At 29.8% G+C, this 27787-nt stretch overlaps 2 protein-coding genes across 4 annotated transcripts; one reads left to right on the top strand and one right to left on the bottom strand.

Moving 5' to 3' along the window:
* The first annotated feature begins 470 nt into the window (after positions 1 to 470).
* On the top strand, positions 471 to 5767 carry LOC130663970 (uncharacterized). 2 transcript variants are annotated; one of them, XM_057463576.1, is made up of 6 exons: positions 471 to 612; positions 726 to 915; positions 2702 to 2916; positions 3140 to 3334; positions 3499 to 3738; positions 3847 to 5767. In XM_057463576.1, exons 2-6 carry the CDS (start codon positions 747 to 749, stop codon positions 3991 to 3993), a joined length of 966 nt encoding a protein of 321 aa, XP_057319559.1. In that variant the 5' UTR covers positions 471 to 612; positions 726 to 746; the 3' UTR covers positions 3994 to 5767. The 2 variants fall into 2 exon arrangements, with proteins under 2 accessions (XP_057319559.1, XP_057319567.1); XM_057463584.1 differs by having other exon boundaries at positions 3499 to 3787; positions 3847 to 3964.
* On the bottom strand, positions 5309 to 27411 carry LOC130663958 (beta-alanyl-bioamine nonribosomal peptide synthetase ebony). 2 transcript variants are annotated; one of them, XM_057463556.1, is made up of 11 exons: positions 27089 to 27411; positions 17858 to 17987; positions 17494 to 17763; positions 14491 to 14873; positions 14351 to 14413; positions 14022 to 14232; positions 11600 to 11767; positions 10873 to 11069; positions 9900 to 10453; positions 8071 to 8524; positions 5309 to 7769 (listed from the first exon to the last, which is right to left on the bottom strand). In XM_057463556.1, exons 2-11 carry the CDS (start codon positions 17985 to 17987, stop codon positions 7632 to 7634), a joined length of 2568 nt encoding a protein of 855 aa, XP_057319539.1. In that variant the 5' UTR covers positions 27089 to 27411; the 3' UTR covers positions 5309 to 7631. The 2 variants fall into 2 exon arrangements, with proteins under 2 accessions (XP_057319539.1, XP_057319544.1); XM_057463561.1 differs by lacking the exon at positions 27089 to 27411 and adding an exon at positions 19720 to 19738.
* Positions 27412 to 27787: the final 376 nt, after the last annotated feature.

Genomic DNA, 27787 nt, shown 5'->3' with positions numbered 1-27787 from the left:
TGATCAGTAGTGTAATACGCGGGTTTTTACTTCGATTTTATTTAGTAGAATTATTTTTTATTAATAATATTTTTAAAACTCCTCTCCGTAGGGATTAAGTTAATAAAAAATTATCTACTCCGCGAAAATTCCCCTTCAGAGTGAATTTTACTCCAAGGAGGGTGAATAATTAAAAATTCATTCACTTCACATTCACTCCGGATTTAATCCGAATTCACTCCGGGGATTTTTCACAGTGTAATAGTAATTTTATGCAAATGAACTTTTTATTTTAGCATTCAATTAATAAAAACTATTAAATAAATATTAAAATCACGATTGTACCTTTTTAATCGATATCAATTACTGAGTATATTGTAATTATTAGATATTCAACTTTATTTATTACGATTATTTTTTTTCCGTATACTACAGATTTATGACTATTAAACATTAGTTTTAAAAGAGCTTTATTCATATCGCTTAATATCAACCGCCAGTCATTTACTAGCTCTCATTAGTAACGTTTACACTTTAAATTATTTTATCATTTATTGTTACTAACTTATATAATACTAATTATCATTAACTTGTTATAGTGATTTTAAAAATAGTATATATTTCATAGTGAAAGTAAGTGATTAAATAATAAGTAGTGAAATTTGTTTTTTTTTTTTTCAATGATCGCGATCAAAAAATTGGTTATTTCATATAGCAATGATTTAAAATACAATTTATTTTTTTAGATATCGTGTTTCTTATTAAACATGATGAAAAAAATGATACTTAAGTACAAATATATTTTAATAATAATAGGTCTGTTTGTTGTTATAAGTACTAGTATTTTAATGATAATTGGAGTTAATGATAGGCGGCGCAATGGTAAATACAAGGATAATGTCGATGATGATAATGAAGATGACGTTTATAGACACGGTAATTTTTTACTTTTAACTGTCAATAATGCCTTTTAGTAAAACCTTTATACTGATGAAAAAAATTTTGTTTGAAATTTAGTCAAATGATTTGAAGTTATTATCAAATTCTATGCAGTCATAACTATAAAATATCGCGTTACGAATTTTAAAAGAACTTATTCTGAGTAAAAAAATCCGATAAACGGTTGACCCTGCAGGCCGGCAGTGTTACATATCTTACAACATCTCTACTCAAGGAAAATAGTTATAACGGTTCCGTAACACAATATCCAACGACAAAATAACCGCGACAATATAACCGCGACAAAATAAGCGACGATAAAATAACCGAATGACAAAATAACCGAATGACAAAATAACCAAATGACAAAATACCCAGAGAGGAAAGTACCACGGGCCCAGGCTTGGCCCAGACTTGGCCCAACTTTATAGAACCTTGGGCCAGGCTTGTAAGCCAGTCTTGACCCAGCCTTGGTAGAAGCCTGGAATGATAATCTCGGGCCAAGCCTGGTTGCCAGACCTGGCCCATGCTTGGTTACCAGACCTGGCCCATGCTTGGTTGCCAGACCTGGCCCAGGCTTCCAGGAAACGAATAAATTTAATTAAAAAAAATTTATTATTATTAACCTCGTAGAATTCATGATCATTAACGTTTTAATTATCTAAGGGAGGTAAATGATGTGAAAAAAACTCGGTGGAAATTCTGCTGGACTCTGGGCGCGAACTGCCGTCCTTCTGATTACTGGGTCCGAACGGTAGCTACTGGACGAACCTATTAACGTTGAACTGGTACATTTATATGATCTACTTGTATAAACCATGGGTATATCTAAACTTGGGTAATCCTACCTTGGCCCAAGCCTGGGTAATCATTGTAACGGCCAAGGCTAGGTTACCCAGTCTTGGCCTAAGTCTGGGTTGCCATTGGACGGCCAAGGCTAGGTTACCCAGTCCTGGCCCAAGCCTGGGCCAATATAGGTGTGCCAAAGCTAGGTTCCCCAGTGCTGGCCCAAGCCTGGGCCAATATAGGTGTGCCAAAGCTAGGTTCCCCAGTGCTGGGCCAAGTAGGGGCCCGTTGTTCAACTCTGGCAGCTCCTGTATGGGATAACCGCCCTTTTATCGTGGTTTTTGTGTGTTTTGTCGTCGGTTATTTTGTCATTTGGTTATTTTGTCATTCGGTTATTTTGTCGTGACACCGTTATAACTCTACTTATTTTCTTCTGTACTCAGCCTCATCTCTACGTAAATATTTTGGAAGTTTACTTCTTTTGGCGCATTTAGTTGAGAGTAAAATTGGGAGCTGCGCGCGCACACGCCGTAACGAAAATCCGACACCATGAAGTTGGCCACCGAATAAAATTAAAAGTGTGTATTTATCTGGCTTAACATTTTTAATATAAGCCTATACAAAATGATTGGCAATGAAAAAAAAATCTACGCCCTTCAGGCACTAGGAATCTGCATTAAGCCAAAAGAGCGTATAAAAATATGTCCTTTTGGAATTCGTAACGCGATGTTTCTATTGATAAATATTCTGTTAATTCAAATTTTTTTTTCGTCCAATCTTTGATTAAGAAAAATGATTTGGACTGATTCAAAAGAATTTGAAATGATTTAAAACAATTTGAATCGACTAATATATGGATATACACTTAACATGAAGCAAATGATTTTTCTACATCAGGGATATTAAATAACTGTAACTAATAATCAAATAAATGGTAGTTAATAATCATAAACTCTTCATTAGTTTTTTCTTTCATTTTTATTGTTTTTTTTTGTAGTAATCAAGCAATGGTATAATTTTCCAAAACACGATAAGTGGTTTAATAATAAAGAAATTTCAATGTTCGATGAGCGTCTTTTGCATGAAATAAATGAAAGATGGATAATTGATACAACAAACAGCAATAATAATTATTCTGGACTTACAATGCCTGAAATTTATGATCCTTCGATGGGTCAGAGTCAAGTTATCAAACAAATTTTTGGTTACAAAGTAATGACTCATTATTGTTATATTTATTATTTATTTTTTTTTCTAAGAATAAAAATTGTAAAATATTACATATATATATATATATATATATATATATATATATATATATATATATATATATATATATATATATATATATATATATATATATATATATATATATATATATATATATATATATATATATATATATTTAGTTATTTCTGTATGAAACAATTTTTAGAAAAATGGATTTTTCATAGAATGTGGCGCTTTCGATGGGGAAACAAGAAGTAATACATTAAATCTTGAACGTTATTATAATTGGACTGGACTATTGGTTGAAGCTGATCCAATTAATTTTCGAAAAATGATTGATAAAAAAAGACGTGCCTATTTATCACCAACATGTTTGAGTTTAAAACCATACCCTATGAATGCAAGTATATTATTATATTTATTAATAAATTTCATTTATCCACAATTCGAATTATTCGATACGAATTTTTAATCGAATCGAAAAAATTCACGGTTTGTAATTTAAACTTTGTTAACTTGTTGTCATAGCACATAGTGAATAAATTAATTTTTTTTAATTCATAGACTTCTTTTTTAATGGCAAATAACATCGGTCGAATTCATCAGCCCAATGAATTAACAAATAAAATAGAGAACACAAAAGACGTAGCTCATAATGGTAAACATGTTGACGTTCAGTGTTTTCCTCTCGCCTCATATATTATGGCGTTAAACATCACATCCGTCGATTATTTTAGCCTTGATGTTGAAGGGAGTGAAATGGAAGTTCTTCAAACCATTCCATTTAATCTTGTCGATGTAAAGGTGACTAAATTACCAATGTACAGTCCAATCTCGTTACAAGACTAAATTGGTTAGTTTTCCCAGGGTAATTCGATAGCTTGTGCAAATAATACTTAATTTATATTTCAGGCACTTTCCGTTGAATATACGCATGTGGAAAATGGAAAAAACCGCATGATAAAATTTATGGAAAATAATGGGTATTATTCTCATTCATTTGTTAAAAAAGATTATAATTTAGCAAATGATATAATATTCGTTAAACGTAAATTATAAATTGCTTAAACAAACTTTATAATCTACTTTTTTTATCATAAGTAAATAATATCTTGATTAAACAACTGAATTCGATCGCATTCAACAGAATTAAATTTTTAATTCTATTTAATTCAGATAAATTCTGTTAATTCGGTACCTAACTTAAAAATGAAATCTGTCTAATTCGGCAGGAATACCACAATTTTTCCAAATTAAAACGAATTTAAATAATTCTATTCGGTTTGATTCTGATTAATTCGAAAATAATTCTCCAATTTCTGGTTCTGAATCCAAATTAAACTGAATTAAAACGAATTTGAAATTTTTAAATCAGTTTTATTCTGTTTAGTTCAAATTTAAATTTTCAATTCAGTTGAATCCTGTTTTACCGAATTCGACAGAATATAACAGAATTAATATTTTTAATTTGGTCGAATTCAGTTGCTTAATCAGGGTAGATAAATTTCATTCAACGCATGCCTGATTATCGCATCTTATCATATCTGCAAAGCAAACCCTAAATGGTCGCAGTCTTACTATCTATGAGTATATCTATGTGTATGTAAACAGCTGACTTATAGTAGCAGCTCAAGCGCATGCGCAAGTAAATTCCACTGAGTGTAGTGGGGAAACTGAATTGAGGGGAAATGGTAGTAAAATGAGGGAAAATGATATCTTACAGAAAGATATCTTAGGAGGGGAGCACTGTGACGTTTGGTTATAGGGCTCATTAACAAACGCATTTAAATTCATAATCACATTCTTCTAAACTCAATATAGTATGGTATTTTACGGCAAAAGTACGGTATTTTTACTTTAATTTACGGTGAAATACGGTATTCTACGGTAAGATACGTATTTTAAGGTAAATGTACGGTATTTGACGGCAATAGTGGGGCATTTTACCGTAATGTACAGTATTACACAGTAATAACTGTAACAATAGAAAATCATACGGTGCTTCTAGTAAAAATGCAACAAATCACGGTAAATTGCCGTACTTCACCGTAATTTACCGTAAAATACCGTACATACTGTAAATAGCCGAAACATCCACCAGGGTACATAAAAAATAGGTTAATTGTTTGATATCATTACCGATCTCATTAATTTTATTTTTTAAAGTTCATGGTCCCTAATAGGTCCCAATGATACTTTCAAATTTTCTAAGTCACGGGATCTGATTGAAGACTGAGTGACTAAGGATTTTATTTCAATCCAGATTGACTCTTTCACCCAAAATTCTGAAGCTTGTAAAAAATTAGTCCCCATCCATAGAGAATAGAGGCGGGCTTTTACTTGATTCACTATTAGTTTGTATTATTTAGACGAAAAAATAAAATTAAAATGTCAATTGCAATGAAATTAAATTGGTGCGTCTCATATTATGTTATATGATTTAATGAATTAATTCTTTATGTAAATGATTATAATAATAATAATCTAATTGTAATTACCATTGTTTTATTTATTTATTTATTATTTCTTTTGTTTTACATAATTGATGATTATACATTGCCATTGTACGTGTCAGATAAATATTACTGACGACACATCTGTAAATATCATCTTCGATTTTCATAAATGAATCATGACACATTGTACATATTATTAATATACTCAAACCCGTTAACAATATCATTACGCTCACATAAAACATTACCATTCTTAACAATAAGTTAAAATTTTTTTATTTGTAAGCTGTGAAATTTCGATTTTATCTTAAATATTTTAATATTTCTTATTTTTTTTTTGTTTATGTATAAATTTGTAATGCAGTTATTTAAAATAATCTGTAACTAAATAATAGTGAAACTAAATAATAAATTAATTTTATTACGATAAATAATTTCATGTATATATAGTATGAGTCATCGGTATTATTGTGTAAAATGAGAAGTATTTTATAACTACCAAATCTTTGCGATAAAATGAGTCAATTATCTGACTGACCTAAAATATCATCAAATGATTTCTTGTAAAAATGATTTTAAACACCATAATAAACATTTGATAATGATGGTCACTGTCAATGGTACATTTCACAAGTAGGGACGAAAGTAGGATAGGTAAACCCGGGTTTGTAATGCAAATATGTGGGCTAGACATCCTATACTAGCCTCACAAGAGTGCATAATATTTTTTTTGCAACACCTGCTTTGAAAGTTCAATTTCCGAGCGCTGTAAGTCGTGTCGGAAGCGCCAAGTATATTCAGCCTTGCTTATACATTTTACTTAACCCCACTTGTGCGCTAAATAGCCTATACTTTTACAGTTTTAACTTTACTATACTAACGTAGTAATAAAATGTCACGACCAGTGACTTTATTTAATTTTGCTCTCTATAACTAACGACGTGATTGTACTTGAGGCGAGTAAAACGCCACCACACGTTGCGACACCGCATTACTTTTTGTCGCTCATGCGATATGTATCGTCTACGATAGACAACTTAATATCCTTGAAAAATTTGATTTAAAATAAAATTATAATTTTTTACTCCTCGAAAATCGAACTTTCATAGCAGGGCTTGCAAAAAAAAATATATCCTACAGGTGGACTAAGAAGTGAACATGGCAATCCTGATCACGCCATTCACTTTAACCAGAAAATAAAATTTTGTCTTACGATATCTCGCGAAAATATTAAATAATTGAAATCGATCATATAGGAATCAAAAGAATGCCCTGAATTTAATTCAATAATTCTGTTTTTTTTTTTTAACTTCCCGCTAAGAAAATTGCAAATTTTCAAAAAAGGGAAGTTATTGGTTTCGGTCCGATTTTCGAAAATCGAGTTTTCATCAGATGTCGACGTTTTGAGGTCCTAGGAAACTATTCTGACTATTCCCGGGTGGACGTCCGTGTGTGTGTGTGTGTGTGTGTGTGTGTGTGTGTGTGTGTGTGTGTGTGTGTGTGTGTGTGTGTGAACTTTTTTTTGTCCGACGATATCTTTGGAACGGATGAACCGATTTGAACGTACTTGGTGGCGATCGAAAGAGCTCACCAAAACTTAGTCTTGATTAGATTTTGGGGTAAATCGGTCATGTAGTTTACAAGTTATAGAAAGAATAAGAATTAAAATTTTTTTTTTTATTTTAGTTTTTTATTGATTTCTCAGAAACGACTTATACGATCAACTTCAAAATCTAATCAGCTCTAGAACTCAATAAAATGCGTCGATTGCCGCCTCAACCATCAAAATCGGTTCATTCGTTCGTGAGATATCGTGGGCAAAAGAAATGCCAAAAAACGGTTTTTTGCGAATATCTTTGAAACGACTTAACCAAACAATTTCAAAATTTGATCAGCTCTAGAACTCAATAAAACACGCCGATTGCCGCCTCAACCATTGAAATCAGTCGATTCGTTCGTGAGATATCGTGGGAGAAAGAAATGCTAAAAACGGTTTTTTTCGAAAAGAATGGGATACAATAGTATTTTCGAGCTCGAAGAGCTCGAAAATGTACTCACAACAATGTTTTCGAGCTCAAGGAGCTCGAAAACAGTGGGAAGTTTTGGGGCTGGCCCGCAGGGTCAACCGATAGACAGATTTTTAATAATGGAAACTCATTTTATCCTGTCTTTGATTATATTCTTTTAAACTGCGTCTTAATATATATTTACATACTATAATATTTACATAATTTATTAACTTTAAATAGTTTTCCATGAACAAATAGCTCTTTGATCATCAGGAGCATCACCAAATGGTTTACTGCCGTCAGGAGCTACGTACTGATTAACTTGATAGTCTAATAATACTTCATAATTGTAAACATCTGTTCCCAATTGCTAAAATAATATTAACGGTTACAAAGTATATCAATACAGTTAAAAATAGTAAACAATATCGTGTGCGATACGGGATAAAATAACGATTTCGGAATTCGGGTAGTGGCAGCCCTCACCTTCGGCTCAGGCAGTCAACCTTTCATCTGAAATCGTCGCATTCTATCCCATGCCACATTTTTAAAAATTTCTTGTGCTGAAACTCAGAATTTTATTGCTTGGAGCCTCATTTCGGCTGGCTAACGAGGCATTAAATTTCCCAGTTTCAACGCAGATGGTATAAAAAACGGATTTTCGGTCTTACTTGAGTCAATGGGCTTGTATTGGTCGTAAAAATGCCAACGAAACCCTTTCTTCTCGCTAAATTTAAACATTCTTCTTCCATTTTGTTCATAATAATAACATTTTCAGCTGGTGTTAAATTTTCATTAGTTGCCATCATGTAGCAATGAAGAATTTTACCTTTACCACATGGTAATTTATTGGCTCTGATGGGCCCCTCAAGATACTCCAAAAACTCAAATACGATCGCTAGTTTTGATGTTACAACACAATCAGGCTCATCATAAGCGTCAAAATTTAATGCGACTCCCAATACAGTACCATCTTTTTCTGTTGATCTTATTATAAAACTCAATTCTTTATCGACAATTGGGCGCCATAAAGTATCCATTAATTCAACATAATCAGAGCGTTTGATATTGGGCGAAAGCCATCTCTCCAGATCGGCTTTTAGGTAGAAACTTTCGGTTACCATACTGTAAAAATATCATGCAATTTATTTCGATGTATATAAATTAGTATGTTATGCATTTTGTAGAAAGGAATGTCCCCAGCGGATCCAAATTACGGCAATTTACCGTAAAATACGGTGTTTCTAAGGCAAATTTCCGGCAAATTGCGGTGATTTGCGATGGAAGTGCGGTAATTTACAGTATAATGTGGTAGATTAAAGTAATTTACGGTAAGATTTTGCAAATTTTGCAGTGAATCTGCACGTCTACGGTGAGATACTGCAAATTTGTGGTAAAATGCCGCACTGTTATAAAAAAAATACTGCGCTTCTACCATAAAATACCGTAATTTGCCGTAAAGTCCCGCAATTGAAGGTAATTTAGATCGTCCAGGGATTTGAAGTTTAGTTTGTCGGCATGATAAAATAACAAGACTGCGCATGCGAAATGTGATACTTAATAGTACCTTAGATAACTAGTGCCATCGAGTATTATACTAGATGTCACTAGTTGTCATCTAAATAAATATCTACTAGTTGTCGTCTATATAAATATCTACGATATTTTATATAATGAATGCTCAAAATTAAAACGTCGTTAAATGCGTAACGTCGGCGTCATGCGGTCGCGATCATTGTAATAATTTGTCTTTATAGAAATCAATGTTTTTTTTGGTTCAAGTTATTTATTTATAAAAAATTACTCAAGTATTTATTGAAATTGAATACTTATTTATTTAATAGAAATTAAAATAATCGTTTTATTAATCAATAAACATGAAAACTAACCAAATAAGAAGTCTAATACATGTATTATTTAATATAAAAACTTGAACAAGTTTTTTTTTTAATATAAAACTAACAAGTCTTAAAATTTTAGGTTAATTAAAATCCTCCTTTGATTCGATTTTATTAAAATGTAGTATTTATTTTGACTTTTAATCACTTTTTGATAAAATTAGAGTTCAGGTTATAAATTTAAGGTGACACAAATTCATCAGTTAATGACGATCTACAATCGTTAGCCAATCAATTTAATGCGCATGTGTAATCTAGAGAATTTTTTTTGCTAGTGATGCAGTTTTAGGTAAAGGTGAGTTTACCCCGGTAACCTATCTTGAACATTTTGATAACTTGGTTTATAGAGTAGGGGTATATCACGCCTATTTTCGTCGAATTTCGCGGTAGAAGGGATGCACAAATGCTTTAAGAAAGTTTAAACACTGCATTTGACCAATCAGAAGTGATGAGTGTTTAATGAAAAAGTTTATGAGGCCGGGGTTTAGGCATTGAACGGCGTTTATTTTGAGCATGTATTATATAAAAGCATTATCGTAACTAATCAGAAATTTTGGATTATCGTTATTTCTATTAAGTTAAAAAAAGTTAATGAAATTTACCGTGTGACTGTTGATCGATGGCCATCATTAATCGGTTCAGCGATGAATTTTACACTATCATTACTATCAATTTCCTGATGATTGGAATCCATTACTATTTTATCTAAAATATCTCTCATGGATTTAGCAGTAAGGAAATCAGATATTGCGATATGATAGCCTTGTTTCTTCAATTGTGTGACGGTAAAAATTGAATTCAGTGAATTACCACCCAGATCGTAAAAATTGGCATTAATATTGACGGTATAACGTCCACTTCTACCAATAACTGAAGCCACCGTAGGAAACAAAACTCTCGCTTTGTCTAATTGTTCGTCAGGTACTTCAGTGTAATCACAATCAATAGTATCACGGCCATTACTATGCAAATTTGATGTTTCATATAGTTTTAGCAGTGTCTGCCGATCTGTTTTACCGTTAATCAGAAGTGGAATTGAATCAATTATGATGATATGTGGGATCATGTACGAAGGTAATTGATTTTGTAAATAATTTTCCAATTGTAAGCCAGTTATTTTAGTTCCTTTTTTCAATGTAATGAATGCAATTAATGCCTGCAAATACAAATTTTTAATATTAATAATTCAAATGCTTCTTACAAATATAAATATATGACAGAAGTAATTATCGGATCTTAATTATCCAATTACTATTTTAAATACAAAATCGGAAGACTGCACGGAAAAATAGAAGTACGACTGGTTACTGCCCATCACTTGACTGACTCGTGTTATAAAAAAATAATTCTCCGCTCATTACTCGACTGCTTACCATGCTGGCATTCTTGTGCTTCACACAACTGAGTACGATTCTAGAAATGAACCGGTCGTCTGCTCAACCATTTTTTCTAGAATATGACTCAATCGAGTACTGGCAGTGACCGGTCGTGCTTACATTTGTCCGTGTTAAATACAGTAACATAATAGGTATATTTTCAAATAGGATGTACTGTAATTTGAATGTTATATCAAACCTGTGCTAAATCCCCTGGTTTGTAACATAAAACCACTGCTTTATCGACTGATGGTAACGCCTCTACCGATCGTTCAACTTCCGACAGGTCAACCCTGTGCCCTCGAACTTTTATTTGAGAATCAGTACGGCCTTCGTAGATAACAATACCTTTTATTATTTTTGCATAATCACCAGTGCGGTAAATCGTTGAGTATTCTAAAAAAAAAAGAAGATATTTTTATAAACCATAAAAAATATCACAATATGTCAATACTTTTTAATTGAATATCATTTATTCAAAAAATTTCGACTATTGAAAAGTACAAAATTGTGATTTTTCGCTAAGAAAACTGAAAATGTTCAAAAAAAGTACAAGTTATTGTTTTCAATCTGATTTTTAAAAATCGTGTTTATAACCTAGGATATGGAAGGTAGGAAAAATTTTTCAGTGTCCCCATTCTTATTCTCAAGAGTCTATTGCGCATGCTTGTATAGTCAAGAGTCGTTGCAGTAGTCATTGTAAGTTTTAAAGAAGTACGATTTCTTCATTGGAGTACAGTTAAAACTTGTAATGAAACAACTAGAGACAAAGTTAAATGTGTGGAAATGGGTTGTTACGCGACTTCTTTAAGCGCTACTGCGTTTTATTTTCAAGATAATGACGAAGTGTGTGTAGGATTTGGTTTTAGTCTTCAGATGAATGAAATATAACTAAGCATAGTAGATAAATATAAATAAATAATTACCAGGATCAACAGCATGGGGATTGTTAACAAATCGATGTGAATCTCTTCCTCGAATGTAACCGGCAGCTAGATTACGTCCTGCAACGACTAATTCACCAATTTCACCTTGTTCAACTAAGTTTAAATTTTTATCCACAATATAAATGATGCAGTTGTCCAGTGGTCGTCCTATTTTACAAAAAAAAAAGGTCATAAGATTATACTAAAAATTTATATTTAAAATTATAACTTCAGTATACTGAAGTACTAGCAGTAAATGAAGTATAAAAAACATCATTTATAATTAAAATCTAATAACTAATAGGCGGATATGAATCAAAATGGCCAACCAGGGAAAGATGGGCATTCTCAAATTTTCATATCATACATATTATTATATGTGGCATATAATTATCACATATACATTTTTCCGTGCGGGTCAACTCAACTGATTTGTCTGGAAATTAAATTGAACGCCGGAATGATTAGAAGACAAATTTGCATATAAAGTCATAGTACAGTAAGACTTCGTGATAAGACTAGCTCGGGGCTGTAGGGGAATAAATTCTTAGAATTGAGGTACCTCCGCTATTGTGCTTAACAGCGTTTGCGCCCAAACCTCGCTATAAGATTATCACCGTTTTGCGTCTTATTTATGTATTCGGTTCAACTCTCTACTCTATTACCCAGGTAGAAAATTGTCTTAGTCGGACAAGTTTGAAACTTCAAAATAGCTTTATTTTAGCTTAACATCTAAGTCTTGTTTTGTAAGCTTTATTCTAGGTTGTTATTAGAATGAATTCTATTACAAGTCTTTAGAGTGTAACTAACCTTCAAATATACCTCTCTGTTAGCTATTTTTTTCCACGCGTATGATAAGATTCGTTCTAAGCTCGGATTCTAAACTTAAAACTACCTTATCTGCTAAAATTACTCCAAGCGTACATTGAAAACTGAAGTTTGAGGTTAATTAGGAGTTTGTGTTATTGTTTATAAGTGATAAATGAGTTCAATTTTATTTGCAACATATATAAAGAAAATTATTTAGTTAGTAAGTAAGTTTTAATTTTTTAATTTATTGAATCACAAGTTTTTAATGCTCATAATAAAAAATTTGAATTTTTTAGAACGTCGTTACATTACAAGCATAAAACTGATTACGTTATAAATTACTGTTAAAACGATGGATGACAACCATAAAAGAACATTTACTGTTTTATATTTCTAAAATATATATAACACTATACATTTGATGCCCAATATCTGATGTTTGTGTACAGTAAAAAAAATAATAAAAAATTTTTCTCTGTTAACATGTTTTCAAACTTGAATTACCAAATATATTCTAGCTAAGAATAAGATATATTTTTAACCTTATAGTAAGCTGAATTGTCACTGTTTATGCAAGCTAAAACTGCAAGCTTTATGTTAACGATCCAAAGCGTTACCAATTAACCTTGTGTTAACCATAGTTTGTTAGCTAATTTTAGGCTAAAACTGATAAAATTAGCTTAATACAAGCTAATTCCATTGATTACTTCTTACCTGGGTATACAGTGAATCTATGTTATATATAATCATAAATAAACAGAATTCGGTCGTTCTTGTCTGTTAATTAGTTATATGTGATACCACGAAATTTTAAGTATTCTTTATGAAAATAAATTATTTAACCTACAATCTTTATGTATGTATGTAATCTTTATCTCAATTTTAGTCGTAATTGTCGTTAGTCTTATAGCGAAGTTTCGGCGCAAAACTTTTATTGAGTTGTTGGTGGGAGAAGCGTTCCGAGCGAGTTTGAACGAATTGAGGGGAAGATTCTTATAACGCGTAGTCTTATAACGAGGTCACACTGTAGATTAATTTGAAGTTTATTCTATCAGGAACAAAATGCCGTTATTGAAATTAATTTATAACGAAGCATTCAGAAGATGCAGTCCAACCTGGTTATAAATTACTCAGTTGTGAGTTACTTGCCCTCCATTTTTTTTTTCCGTCTTGAAGTGGTGCCCCTACTCTAGTTCCACTAATGAAGTTTATTGGTTGCCGCGAAGGAGACTGTTTTTGCAGTCCTTTTATAGGTTAATCAAGGATGTACGCAGATAAATGACAAACGTCAACTAACTTGTAAAAGAACTGCGGGCACAAACACGGACACAACACACACATATGCAGAAACCCAACGATCGTCAAGTAAAAGATAGTAGTAGAGGGAAGTAATTCCCAAGAGATTTGTATCTTGTTTCGGGAGATAAAAAATTTCGTGAAGGTATCTCGTTCCACCCACCCTTCCCCTTCATGCTTCATGTATTCGATAAATTACAATGAAGTAAAGCAAAATTCCATAAATGATCCACTATAAGGACAAATGCAATCTAGTTTTTCAAGAAGTCAACTAAAAAGCTATCGCCCTAGAAGTCGATAAAAAAAACCAACCTACCAATCGGTACTTTATCCATGTCTTCCAATTGACTTGTGTTGTTCAACAAAAAATATGTAACATCTCCCATGACTTCAGTGCTGCCATAAAAATTAGCCAGTGTATGTCCATAATCGGCAAATCTATTAAAAAATTCTTTCGCTAAAGTTTGCGGTAAAATTTCCCCAGAACAAATCCACAATCTCAATGACTTCAATGAGCGACCATTGTCCTTAAAAGAAAATAAATAAACGTTTCAATTATTAATATCAAAATAACAATCAATAAACTTAAAATAATTGTAACAAATTATCAAAAGGAAATCGTTAATACCGTAATTTTTTATTTACCTGAAGGCTCAAATACATCAGCATTGATTGTAATAATGACGGTACAAGGACTAGTCTTTGAATCTAGGACAATTAAAATAATAATAATAATTACGTTGATATTTAAATAATCAAATAATTAAAATAAATTAATATATTACTTTGTGAGTTTCAAGTACGTTAATAAATTTTTCCGGATCTTTTGTTACATGTTTAGGTACAACAACAATAGTACGTCCTTGTAATAATGAACCCCAAATTTCGGGTGCACTATCAACGAAAGTTAACGCCGTTTTAAATATAGTTTTTTGTTCTTTATCAGTGTAAGGTAATTCACGCCATTGCCATTCAAGACGATTTATTAATGTCGCATGTGGTATTCTGACACCTTTGGGTACTCCAGTACTTCCAGATGTATATAATACTATTGCCAATTGTTCAGGATCTTCATTATAAATTAATCCTACGTCTGATTCTATTTTAGATTCTTCATAAAGTTCATTGTATCTCATTACGGGAGTTTTACCGTAAAGTAATTTGTTGTCTATTGTGAAAAAAAGTCATATATATTTATTACTATAGGTATTTATGAATGTATGAATGAATAAATTAATAACTGAATGTATGAATAAAAAATATGACTGACAATTAATACATAATGGAGTAAAATAAGGTGTTGAAGAATTTAACTGTAAAGTTGATTGCTTGAGGCGGTAATTAAAATAAATTCCTTGAGCAGAATAATCGGTTAAAATAATTATCGGTAATTGAAGCAAAGTCAGAGAGTGAAGGGTGGAGGTATAATAATATAACCTTGAGTTATAAAAAAAATGCAGCAACCCATGAAGTAGGAAGTTGATGCCTTTTTTGTAATTAATCATTAAAATGGATTTTTTTTTTAAATGTTTTGAATGCTTTTTTTTCAAGTGATGTTTGCGATATAAATTAATTGTCAAGGACATGAGTTTTAATTATTTGCTTAATTAATTTTTTTTTATTCATTTTATGCAACAATTTATCAATAAAAATCGTTGCGATAAATTGTTTATTAATAATGAAGATTAATTTTTCTTATAATTTTTTTTTATTATCTTTAGACATTAAAATTTTTTCTATAATGCCGGAAAAATAGTTGAGATTAACGTAACACTCACTCTAAACATGAATAAGTGAAATAAGTTAATATTCACTAATTCTGAGTGCCAACCGAACCACTTTTTGAAATTAGTGGTTCGGTTTGCACTTGGAATAGTTGAATATTCACTTATTTTCACTAATTCATGTGTAGAGAGCTGATTAAAACAGATGATTTGAAATGATTCGAAACAATTTGAAATGATTTAAAACAATCTGAATTGACTGATGTATAAATATACGCTTAGCATGGATTAAATCATTTTTATCAATAAGGGAGACCAATTCGATTTATTTTGGAAGAAACTTAGATCTATATTGATCTACATAAGGAAGATCGGGACAAAATAAGATGCCATTTTTGAGAAACAAAGACCGTTACCCTGGTGGAAATTTTTCGGAATTTTCTCTGAAAAACTCAGTTCTAAAGTTCTAAAGACTTTTTCAGAGTTATGCAGAGAAAAGTCCGAAACATTTCCACCAGGGTAAGTTTATGGAGATTTTACTGTACTGCCGGGTCATAATCTTTACTGATCTGGCCAGTATCTAGCTCAGTAACCAATACTGTCTGGGTAAAAAAATTTCAAGCCAAAATGATAATAAAATTTTTTCTCGGCCGACAGAAGGTTCAGCTAGAGAACACGAGGCTGAATACTAGTTAGGCTGAAAAAGGACCGATAATTAGGCCTACAAAGACCGAAAATAGGCTGACTCTCATCGGCTAATTTTCGAGCTTTTTATTAAGAATAATAAAATTTTGGCCAACTTTCGACCTTTTCCAATAAAATTCTATGGCTTCAGCAAAATTTCGGCCAAATTTAAGTTTCTTTGAATGAAAGTCTATGGTTTCGGTGTGATTTCGGCCAAATACTTTTACCCGGATCTTAAAATACACAATTATACTATAAGGGCATGTTCAAAAATTCATTCTGGAAGAGAAAGATGCAACTTCTGCCTTCACAAATATGATTTAATTTAACTAGAGGAACACTTCGATAGTACCATAATACATTCATATAAACCGCGGAGAAGGTAAATGCAGTATCAGGTATTCTTCCGTTCCTGTGGTTTTAATCAAACCGCATGACTTTCTATTTACTATTTATCTTGATATAGTAGTTTATGCTTCATATGGACTAAGGAGCGAAAAACTTGACAATCATGTTGTCGTGACACGAGCGTAAAGCTTATGATGTGTTGATATGAGGACATGTTCTTATGTCAGTGCATCATAACATTAAAACAAATGGCGTGATCAGGATTGTCATGTTCGCTTCTTAGTCCACCTGTAGGATACACTATTTTTTTCAAGCCCTGCTATGAAAGTTCAATTTTCGAGAAGTAAAATATTAAGACACTGGTCGTGACATCTTATTACTACGTTAGTATAGTAAAGTTAAAACTGTAAAGTTATAGGCTATTTAGTGCACAAGTGGGGTTAAGTAAAATGTATAGGCAAGGCTGAGTATATTTGGCGCTTCCGACACGACTTACAGCGCTCGGAAATTCAACTTTCAAAGCAGGGGTTGCACAAAATATTTGTCAATCTCTAAAGTGTTTCTCTGAATACGCCCTAGATGTCTTACTATAGTGAATTTGGCTGGGTTTAAAAATTGAAAAATTGAATTTGAATTTGATCTCGACTAAATTGGCCGGATATGGAATTGCTTTCAATAGGGAAGGCCTAATAATAATAATATATGTTTACCTTAAAAAAAATTTTTTCGCTGTAGAAAAACTATGATCTTTTATATTAAAGTATAAAAATAGAGGCTTAAGTTAAGAAGTAACATTTAAGGCTTCCCTGATTAAAAAAAATGATTAAAAAGTATTTAAAATGATTTGTTTTTTAATCATTTTAAATACTTTTTAATCCTTCAAATCATTTCTAATCCTGTCTCTTATGGACATTTAACGTGTGAAATCATTTTTAATCATTTTTTTAAATCAGGGTTCCTTAATAATAACAAAAAAAATCCATAAGCAAAATGAGTTTCTTGTTCTAGTTGATTTTTAAATAAAATAATTACCATCATCGACAATAACCATCAATGGTTGCGATTCATCAATAATATGAGTGACCCGTGCCTGAGGAAATTCAGCGTCCAGCGGCAAATAAGCCATTCCTGATTTCAAAATAGCCAATAATGTGATTGGTAAATTGTATGTCGGTTTCATTGAAACAGCAATTATTGCATCTCTATTGTTATTTATTGTACACAGACGTTTCAATGTTTTTGCTAACTTATTTGTCAAACATTCTAATTCTTCATATGTTATCTTAAATTCTTCACTTTTATCTAAATATAAACATAAATAAGAATAAAAATATATGATTTATTGATTGATTAAAAGTTCCTTGGATTGATTGATTGATCTGTTAAAAATTCTTACCTTCATAAATAATAGCTATTTGTTTACTGAATTGAGCTTGAATATTTTGAAATATTTTAGGAATAATAGCTTCATTTTCACTGTTTACTTTTTTTCCTTTTAACGTTGATTGCTGTTGTAATGATCCCATCTATTAGATAAAAAAAAAAATTTTTTACTTAGTTAAATAGTTCATTAAATCGATTGATAAAATTAAATTAACAAAAGAATAAATTGACTTTCATACAGAATAACTTATTTTTAAATAAAAAAAACTGGTTTTTGTTGAATGTCTATAACGATCTATGTAAAGAAACAAATTGTAAAAACTATGGACCTTTGAATGACCTTGTTTTTGTGAAATTTGAAATTTCAAGGTTCTGACCCTCATTTTCAGTAAAAAAAAAAAATAGTTTTATTCTTTAGACAAAAGTTTATGAAAAAATGCTTTCAGAGAGTGATGTATTTTTTTTTTTTTTCAAATAGAGATACTAATAAAAAGTCAATAAAAAAACCATACAATATTACTAGTAATTGATTGTGATTTTTAACAAAATGAATAGTAATTAATTGAGCGTTTAAAAATCAATCAAGAAACTAAATACAAAAACTAACAGAGGACGTATTGACGATATAATTATAATGACATTGATTGATGAATCAATACGATCAAAAGAATTCACCTTTTTCTCAACTCACACATATGTGCATAGCGGAAACATGCCTTTTTATTTCAATATGGGTAAGTGGGAATTCAAATTAAGTTATTCTTACACCAGAACTAAAAATTTAGTTTTTGAACGGATGTTATTTATTCGATTAATGACAACTTTATACAACAAATTACACGTTTTGTATGATAATTTGATTCTCGATCTATGAAAACTATATGGAAAAGCGTTACGTCTTCAAAAACATATAAAATCATTATAATGTGATAAATTCCACGATATATAGAATCTTATGTAGGGTAGAAGTACTATTTGTGGCCACTGCTCCATTTTTGGACATTTAATACTTTATTTTAATTAATGAAAAAGTATAAAATGAAATTTCCATTTTAATAGCAGGATAAAAGTATCTTTGAACATATTTTTAAAAATAAATTATGTCATTGAGTATTTTACAAATTATTTAATTTAAATTTTTCAAGTGTCCAAAACTGGTACTGGTGACCAAAAACGGTACTTCTACCCTATAGGGGAGATCAGGTACTCTCTTAAAATAGTAACTATTCACTGTTTCCTAGTGAAAAGTATGTCACTAATTCAAATAGCTGTATACTTGTCACTGGCATCAAGTGACTATTCACTGCCAAACAGTGATTTTCTCTAATTCGGTTTTAGAAAGTATGGTTGTCACAGCAGTTATAAAAGAAAACCTAACGAAAGAAATACAAACATTGATCGGTGTCGAAGGAAGCTAATATCTTCGCGATTCTTCGATGCCGATCGCTATCAATGACCGTAGTGACAACCAACCCGTGAGACAGTCATCCCCGTTCTCTTAATTTGTATACTACTATATAAATCTGTAGGCTGCCTGTAATTAGTTCGTTAAATTTTGTGTTAACATTAAATAGTCATTTTATCACCCACTGATCCCGATTCTAACATTATTGTCTACCTACTCTCTTAAAATGAATCAGTGAAAAGTACTTCAATCAGTGAATATTCACTGCACAAATAGTCCCAAGTATATCACTAATTGAATCCGTGATATACTTGGGACAGATTCGCAGTGAATATTCACTGATTTGTTGGTTTTTTCACTGATTCATTTTAAGAGAGTACTATCCTACCCATCAATATATCTGTCTATAGGTATGTATATGTCTGGGTGGGTGGATCAAATAATAAATTTTGGTAAAATATATTACTTACGAATATGTTCAAGTATATTTATTAACCCACAGAAATAATACTAAGTCACAATGATAGCTTTAAATAAATGACTTATATTCGTTAATTTTATCAGCAATTATTTCTGATTATCTCTTTATCAAATTTTTTTTATCTGATCGAAATTACTGATTTCATTGAGTCTATCGATATTTTAATTTAAATAAAAATTGAGATTAACTGTCAAAATACTTTGAAAAATATTTAAAAAGAGTGAAAGAGTTTACTGAGTGACTCGTATGGCCTTCATTTTTTTCTACTTAGTAAAATTATAATATTTAATGAATGTTTAAATTTTGATGTCGGCACTTGAAACGTCAGTGGCTTCAATGCTATGTTTGAATTATCATACACTTTAAAAAAAAATCTTAGAATAGGTTCATTTCAACACCATCACTGGGTTAAGATATTACTATAACATATTACTATAAAAATATTCATCCAACAGCATTTTAAGGTATTACTAAGACCACAATACATATATTGATATGAACGATACTAAATACTTATTATAATGATCCTAAGGTATTTCTAATATGCCGAAATGTATATAGCGATTGCCAGCTAACGTTTTCTTGCAACAACAAAACGCATCGAGAAAATCGCGATCCACGTCTCAAAGTGCCACCAGCCATAATCAAGTTCTTAAGCCCACTCGTCTTTTTCTTAACATACAAATGCGAACTGATTATACAGTAATTGTTTATTAAATAACAGTAATTATTGCTAATATAATGAACGATTGGGTAAAAAATAAATTAATCGAATGGAAGCTGTAAAAGACAGTGTAAATTTTCGAAGTGAGTGTCAATTATTAATCTCGACTTGAAATAAAATTGGGTTGAAAGTTTAAGATAGAAATTAATATATTTTAACCTCAAATTTTTGTATGGATGCTATCTACCTGTATAAATTATTTAAATTAGTAAGCTTTCTGACGTATCGTCACATGAATGAATTAATAGAAAGTCACTATAATGAGACGGAATCGCTACGATCGCAACACAACTTTCCGATATCGAGATCTGTCTAGATTCTGATAATCATGATACGGTAAACTGACGCTTTCAGTATACAAAGTATTAGTCAACAGAATATCGTGATCGTCGTGACTAAAAACCCATAGAAATTACCGCACAAATTTATTATTAATAAATCAGTAAGTGATTTCTCAGTTTAACTTATAATTAGTCAATCGATATCTTTTCCTTGTTTGCTGTCACATATGTAAATTCTTGAGGGTCATTAAAAGTAATACTTCAATTTATTTAAGACAGTTGCGAACTTTTGTAATACTTAAATATTAATAGAAATATAAACATCTAAAAAATGAACCCTTGTGAAAAAAAAACATAGATTATTATCGAAATAAAATAAATATTGGGTTTGCTAATCATCATCGAATGTAAAGTCGATCAGATAAATAAGGAAATCAACGATAAAAAATGAATTATAGTTATTATTACTCTTAATTATACATTTTTATTATTATCGTCATAAAAAAATATGTATTCATAGTAACCATTAAATTAATTTTTTTATAACAAAGTATAAATACTAAAGAAGTCGTTAAGATATTTCTTAATTACTTAATAAATTAACTTGTGTCTAGAATAGGTCATAGTCGGAAATGATTAATTAGCCGATTAGAATGTATCCAGGTGTCTATAAATATCTAATTTAATTCGATAAAAATTAAAAATATATGAATGAATGAATCAAATATACATTTATTATTACTACTTTACACTTGTTACATTTATCGCAGTGTAAAAATGTTATGTTTTTATTTTTTTAATGATATACTATAAATTTATTATTGATTTCTATGCTGGTCATAATAAATGTTATAGTTTAGAACCAGTTTAGATGTTTTCAGATGAGAAATAAAATTCTAATAACGTGTAATAAATAAAGTAAATAATGATAATAAAAGCAATAATCGTAAAAAATGATTAATTATTATTCAAGATTAATATATGATAAGTAAATCAATAGTATAAAGATTTTTTTCTAACAATTAGAATAAATTGTTTAATTATAATCTAATTAGATCTTAATAAATCTAAATTTTTTGTTTCGAGTAAATTTACAAATTTTTACACTTCAATAAAACGGTTCAAATTAGTTAGTATTAATTTTTTACTCTACTTTTTATTTGTACCCGTGTAAAAAGCTTCGGGAATTCCGGCGGTGAGTCAGTAGAATTCCTAAGGAATTCATATTTGTGTCAAAGTAGGACTTCCGGATGAATTCCGGGTGAAAACTAGATGTGCAATTTTATCGTAACAGATGGTGAGAATTTCAGTAAAAAAAAAAAGTAACATCAGCTGAACGTACATAATTGCAGAAAGATGCAGTTAAGAAAAATAATGTAAGATTTTCCAGATAAATAAAAAGTTTTTATCACGTAACGGATTCCTAGTAAGATCTTAGTGACATCTGGCGGAAAGGTACATAAATAGCAGAAAAATTATTGTCAAGAATAGCCGATAGGAAATTTTCGATTCGGTGTCTTGCTGGTAATAATTCATCGGAATTCAATCAATCTTTAAATGAAGTGACAGGTATTTAATTTATATCGATGCCCTTAAATTTTTTCTATCAAGCCGGATAAATTCTGAAAGAATTCTTATAAAGCTCCAGCGAAATTATTGGCAGTAGACTAAATCAAAAATAAAAATTTTTTACTTTAAGAATAAATCACTGAATATTCATGTAAGTTTCCGTAAGAAGTCGGTTGGAATTTTGCCGGAGCTTTGTACGAATTTATTCAAAATTTATCCAGTGTTCAGGAATAAATTTTAGGACATTGGTATGAATGAAAAACCTGTTGACTTCATTCAAAGACCGCTTGAATTCTGATGAATTATTACCAGCAAGACACTGAATCGAGAATTTCCTATCACTCATGTACCTATATGTAGTATTTATTCGTACATCTATTTATCCAGACCAATGTAATAGTGATCTTGATATTTTTCTGCCGAATAGTGGACTCGAACTGTCGACCTTTGGCGGACAAGATGTATAACCCCTGAGCTTTGGTCCGCGCGGCCACCTCACGCATTGAAATTTAGGAAGTTATTCTTGTATTTAAGCGATATACCTACACGCGTTGAACATTACAGTCAAAGTGTAAAAATTGTTGAAGCTAAGAATACTTTGTGCAAATTAATGTTGCTAGAATGACATTTTTGATATTTAAATCTATAATATCGTACGTAATAGTTATTGTTTATTTTCCGTGCACGGAAAAAAATGATTGACAATAATTGTAGTTCAACTTCTAATTATTTATGTTATGTTCAATAACTAATGTCGTTTCAATCAGTAAAATTATGATTTTGATGTTTAAACTGCTATAATTAACAGTTAATCGTTGAAATATACTGCTTGGCTATTTAAAATTACTACTTAAACCTTAAAAAACTACAAAACACTGGTCAAAAAAATGCATCTGTTATTAATTTCTTACGTTCTACTCAGTAATATTTACTGAGATTCGGTCTAGGCGTGCTGTTGACGAGAATCTCACACTGAAAAAAAAGTTTTTTTCCTCCCAGGATACAAAATATTTTTATCCGAGTATTTTAATATCCAGTATAAGTTTCTTAATATCAAAAAACTGGTATTTTTCCCTTGAGAATACCTAAGTTTTTTCTAGAGCTAAAACTTAATGCTGCGTTACCATAGCAACCGCAGTAATTATAATTACATCCTGATCACTACATTTTATAGAAATTAAATTTTCCAGTAATTTTATTATAAATACAACTTTTAAAATTAGTAGTTAATTTAATATTAATAAAAAAAGGCTCGTAGTAAAATAAACATTACTTAAATATGTGTCAACTGAGTGAGGTTAAGTCAGCCATATTTTTTATTTTGGTATTTTGCTGAGAAGGAAACCGAGTTTTTTAGCAATCAGAATACTTATTAGTGTGGGAAAAAAACTTTGGTATTTTAAAAACTAGAATACCAGGTTCTTTACGGGAGGGATAAATTTTCTAGGTGGAAAAAAACTTTTTTTTCAGTGCAGTAATATTTACTAATATTTTTTTTCCGTGTGTGAAAAAAATGATTTTTGAATTCAAATAAATTATTTACTTTGTATGTAGGCAATTCTTTCAATTAAAGAGCTATTTATTGGATCAAATACATAATTACTTGATTCAAGTAATCTTTACTAAGCAGGAATGATAATTTACTTGACTTGAAAAAATATGTCAATGCCACTATAACAATTATATATTCACTTGAATCAAGTAATATCCACTCGCAACTGTTAATTATCTTCCTCCACACAACACGATTAATTAGAATATATAATAAAAGTTATATTGTTTCATATAAAAACGTATCCTTCAAGGATATATGTATAATTCATATAAATTGGTTCACAGCAGGAGACTGAAAGTCAATTATAGATTAATTTCGTTCGTTTTCTGCTAGGATAATCTAAAATTTATATAACACTGATATTAAATCGATTATGTGATATATGAGTTTGCAGGGTATGAGATATAGCTGAGATATCGTCGATGAAATTTTAGAAAAAATACGGAAGTGTTTGAAAAATCCTAAAGCTTACAACTCAAATGCTCATGTAATATTTTGAACAATCAATTACTTTTATTAATTGTTGACCCGTGTATTTTTCCGAAGAAGCTGAAAAATAGCGATTCTTCTTTACTTATACCGAAAAAAATATACGGAAAAATACAGTTTTAAATATCTACTAAGTCTCTCTACTTCGGGACTGTAAAAATTACACTATTTCTGAGACGTAGAAATTATTACAGTTTCATAAAAGACTTTTTCAGTCCTTAATAGCGTTTCATTTATCAGGGGTGATCAGATATTTTCGGCTGAGTTTTTCTCAGAAACAAAATCTCTAAATACAAACTACAAACTGCAGATTAATACACTACTGTCTAATCTAGCGAAGTGCGCTTTAATTTTTTGATAATATTCGTTTGTTTACGAGGAAAATTTGGCCAAAGTTTCCATTTACTGCACAAGTGCAACAAAGATAATACCGTTCGCTTATTTGGGTGCGAGAGAGAAAGAAGTAAGAACACCTGTTATAATAAAGTTTTGTTCAGCTAAAAATACATTAGAAACTGTAAAATTTGGTATCTATAATTGTAATTACTTTATTACAAGAAGTAGTCCTAAGTATTACAGTGCAAGCTATAATACTTGATGTTTATTATACGAGGGTCCTGTTTCTGCAATAAAAACTGTAATTTTTCCACTATTCTTTTTTCTCTGTAGTTTAATAATTAACAAAAGAAATAAAAAACTTAAAAAAACGTAATTACACTATTAGTAGGTTTCATAGAAATTCAATTGTTGTATTTGTCCTCAAGATCAAATTCTGTCGTAATCTGTCATAATTAGTCGAGTAGATCTCAAAAATACAATTGGATATATATGTATATATATGTATATATAGGGGAGGCTAAAACTAGTTATTGAACAAAGAGAACTTCCAAAATAAGAAGTCAATAATAATGTTAGAAAATTTTACTTGACGATCTATAGGTACACGAACTCCCCCCCTCCCCTAAGACACTAATCATTTTTGTGGCTTTCAAACACCGGCAACAAGTTGCGTTGATTTACTCAAGTGAATCATGATTTTCCTTTCTATCAATAATAGAGTACTATCTCACAACTCTACGTTCGAAGTGTGCAATATTATTGTTAAAAATATAATTTATTCAATAGTATAAATATGCGGGGACTTGTTAGGACATCCAAGAGAAATTAATTTCAAATCAGTGTACACCGTTTATTTATTTATTTATTTTTTTATCAACGTAACAGGTTTTTCCTGAAAGGTGAATAACTTCAACACAGCTTCACGTCAACGAAATTCCCCTTGCTATTTTAAAGGGCTACTTATTTTCATTTTTAAGATGCATTTTTATAAATATTTAACCGGTTTTTCTCGAACATAAATATACTACAGGCAAATTCTATATTTCTACTAATAGTAATAATAACAATAATATTAAAAATAATAATAATAATAATAATAATAATAATAATAATAATAATAATAATAATAATAATAATAATAATAATAATAATAATAATAATAATAATAATAATAATAATAATAATAATAATAATAATAATAATAATAATAATAATAATAATAATAATAATAATAATAATAATAATAATAATAATAATAATAATAATAATAATAATAATAATAATAATAATAATAATAATAATAATAATAATAATAATAATAATAATAATAATAATATTTATTCATTTAGTCTATGGCTAGTATTCATTAATATATTCTTTTAAATATAATAACACTTTTTAACATTCTTTTAACAGCCTCCCAAAAATATTCAGTCTTTTCTCTTTTTTTATATTTTTTGGGAGTTTATTGAACCAATTGTATCCTTCGTTCAGCTGTATGCGTTTTAGTGTGGTTAATAGTTACTAATGAACCGCTTTTTGTATTATACTGATATTTATTATTAATCTTAAATATATTATTAGCTAATAAACTCGGTTTTTTATTCAGTATTACTTTATAAATTAAAGTACAGCTGTTTAAGTTCATTCTTTGTTCTACACCCATCCAACCTAATGAATTTAGTATACTTTTCACTCTGGTATATTAACCCCTAAAATAAATCTCATAGTTCGGCCCTGAATTTTTTGTGGCTTAACAATATTACTCTGATCATTATTCAACATTAAATTGCGAGCATAATCTATATGAAGAGCAATTATAGCTCATAAATTAAATTATTAGCATAGTAGCTTACTGACTATCCTAGACGATACATTGTATTAAATTTTTTAGCTATGAAAAATTATTATTATTATTATTATTATTATTATTATTATTATTATTATTATTATTATTATTATTATTATTATTGTTGTTGTTATTATTATTATTGTTATTACTATTATTATTATTATTATTATTATTATTATTATTATTATTATTATTATTATTATTATTATTGTTATTGTTATTATTGTTAATATTGTTATTATTTTCATTAGTATCATTATTATTTAAATTTATGTTCGAGTGTAACTTTCATTATGGGAAAATATAATAATAGCTGAAAGGAAGTTTACGAAATACATTAAGAATTGGGTGAGAGGTTCATACTTCACATGAAAGTATTTTACCGCTCACACTAATGATAAAAAGTGAGAGTTATGTTAACATGCTTCAATGAATATTAATCAAACAATTTTGATAATTATAATAACAAATTTAAATCATTTTATAATATTTAATTTTTATGCAATTCATATTTCAAAATAATATTATGACTTACTATAAATTACTCACTTTGATAATAAATCTGTTTTTGTTTCTTAAATTTCGTTAATCACTGAAACGATGAACTAAAAAATAATAAATTACTTATTCCACTTCACTTGCACTTATTTATTTATCATATATATATCAATATTGATATTATTATTTAATCACTACTTATTTTATAATATATATATATAATTTTATAATAATTTTTAACATGAAATTCAAAACAACCGATTGTATTTATTTATCATAAATATTTATTTTTATTAATAATATTTTTGGTTTATTTTGAAATTTTAAAATCACAGTCGGTTATATTATACACGGTGAGCCGTGAGATTGTGATCCATTCCGCATAGTTACACGAGCTTTTATACGAAAGTGGGTACTGTACTGTGAAGACCCCACAACACTAACTATCCTTCCTATATACTCTGACACATTATATTATTGTAACGTTGTTTAACTTAGTTTATATTAACCGCAGTTAAATGTATGCTTTGCTTCTATAGTAACACAACTCTTCACTATAAAATTTGAATATCGAAATATAGGGATAATTACTGGAAAAAAAAAAAAAAAAAAATCGAAAGTACCACTTTTTTGAAGATTGAGTCGAATTGAATATAACAATTTGGAAAATCCGAAAGTGCATACCTCAATCGCTCATTCTACAGAAAAAAATTAATGAAATTTGAATAGTTTTTACAGCTTAAAGTCATA

This window comes from Microplitis mediator, chromosome 1 (assembly GCF_029852145.1).
Source record: "Microplitis mediator isolate UGA2020A chromosome 1, iyMicMedi2.1, whole genome shotgun sequence".
NCBI lineage: Eukaryota > Metazoa > Arthropoda > Insecta > Hymenoptera > Braconidae > Microplitis > Microplitis mediator.
Note: the sequence above shows the minus strand (reverse complement) of the source record. Positions and strands in the feature narration are given on the sequence as shown.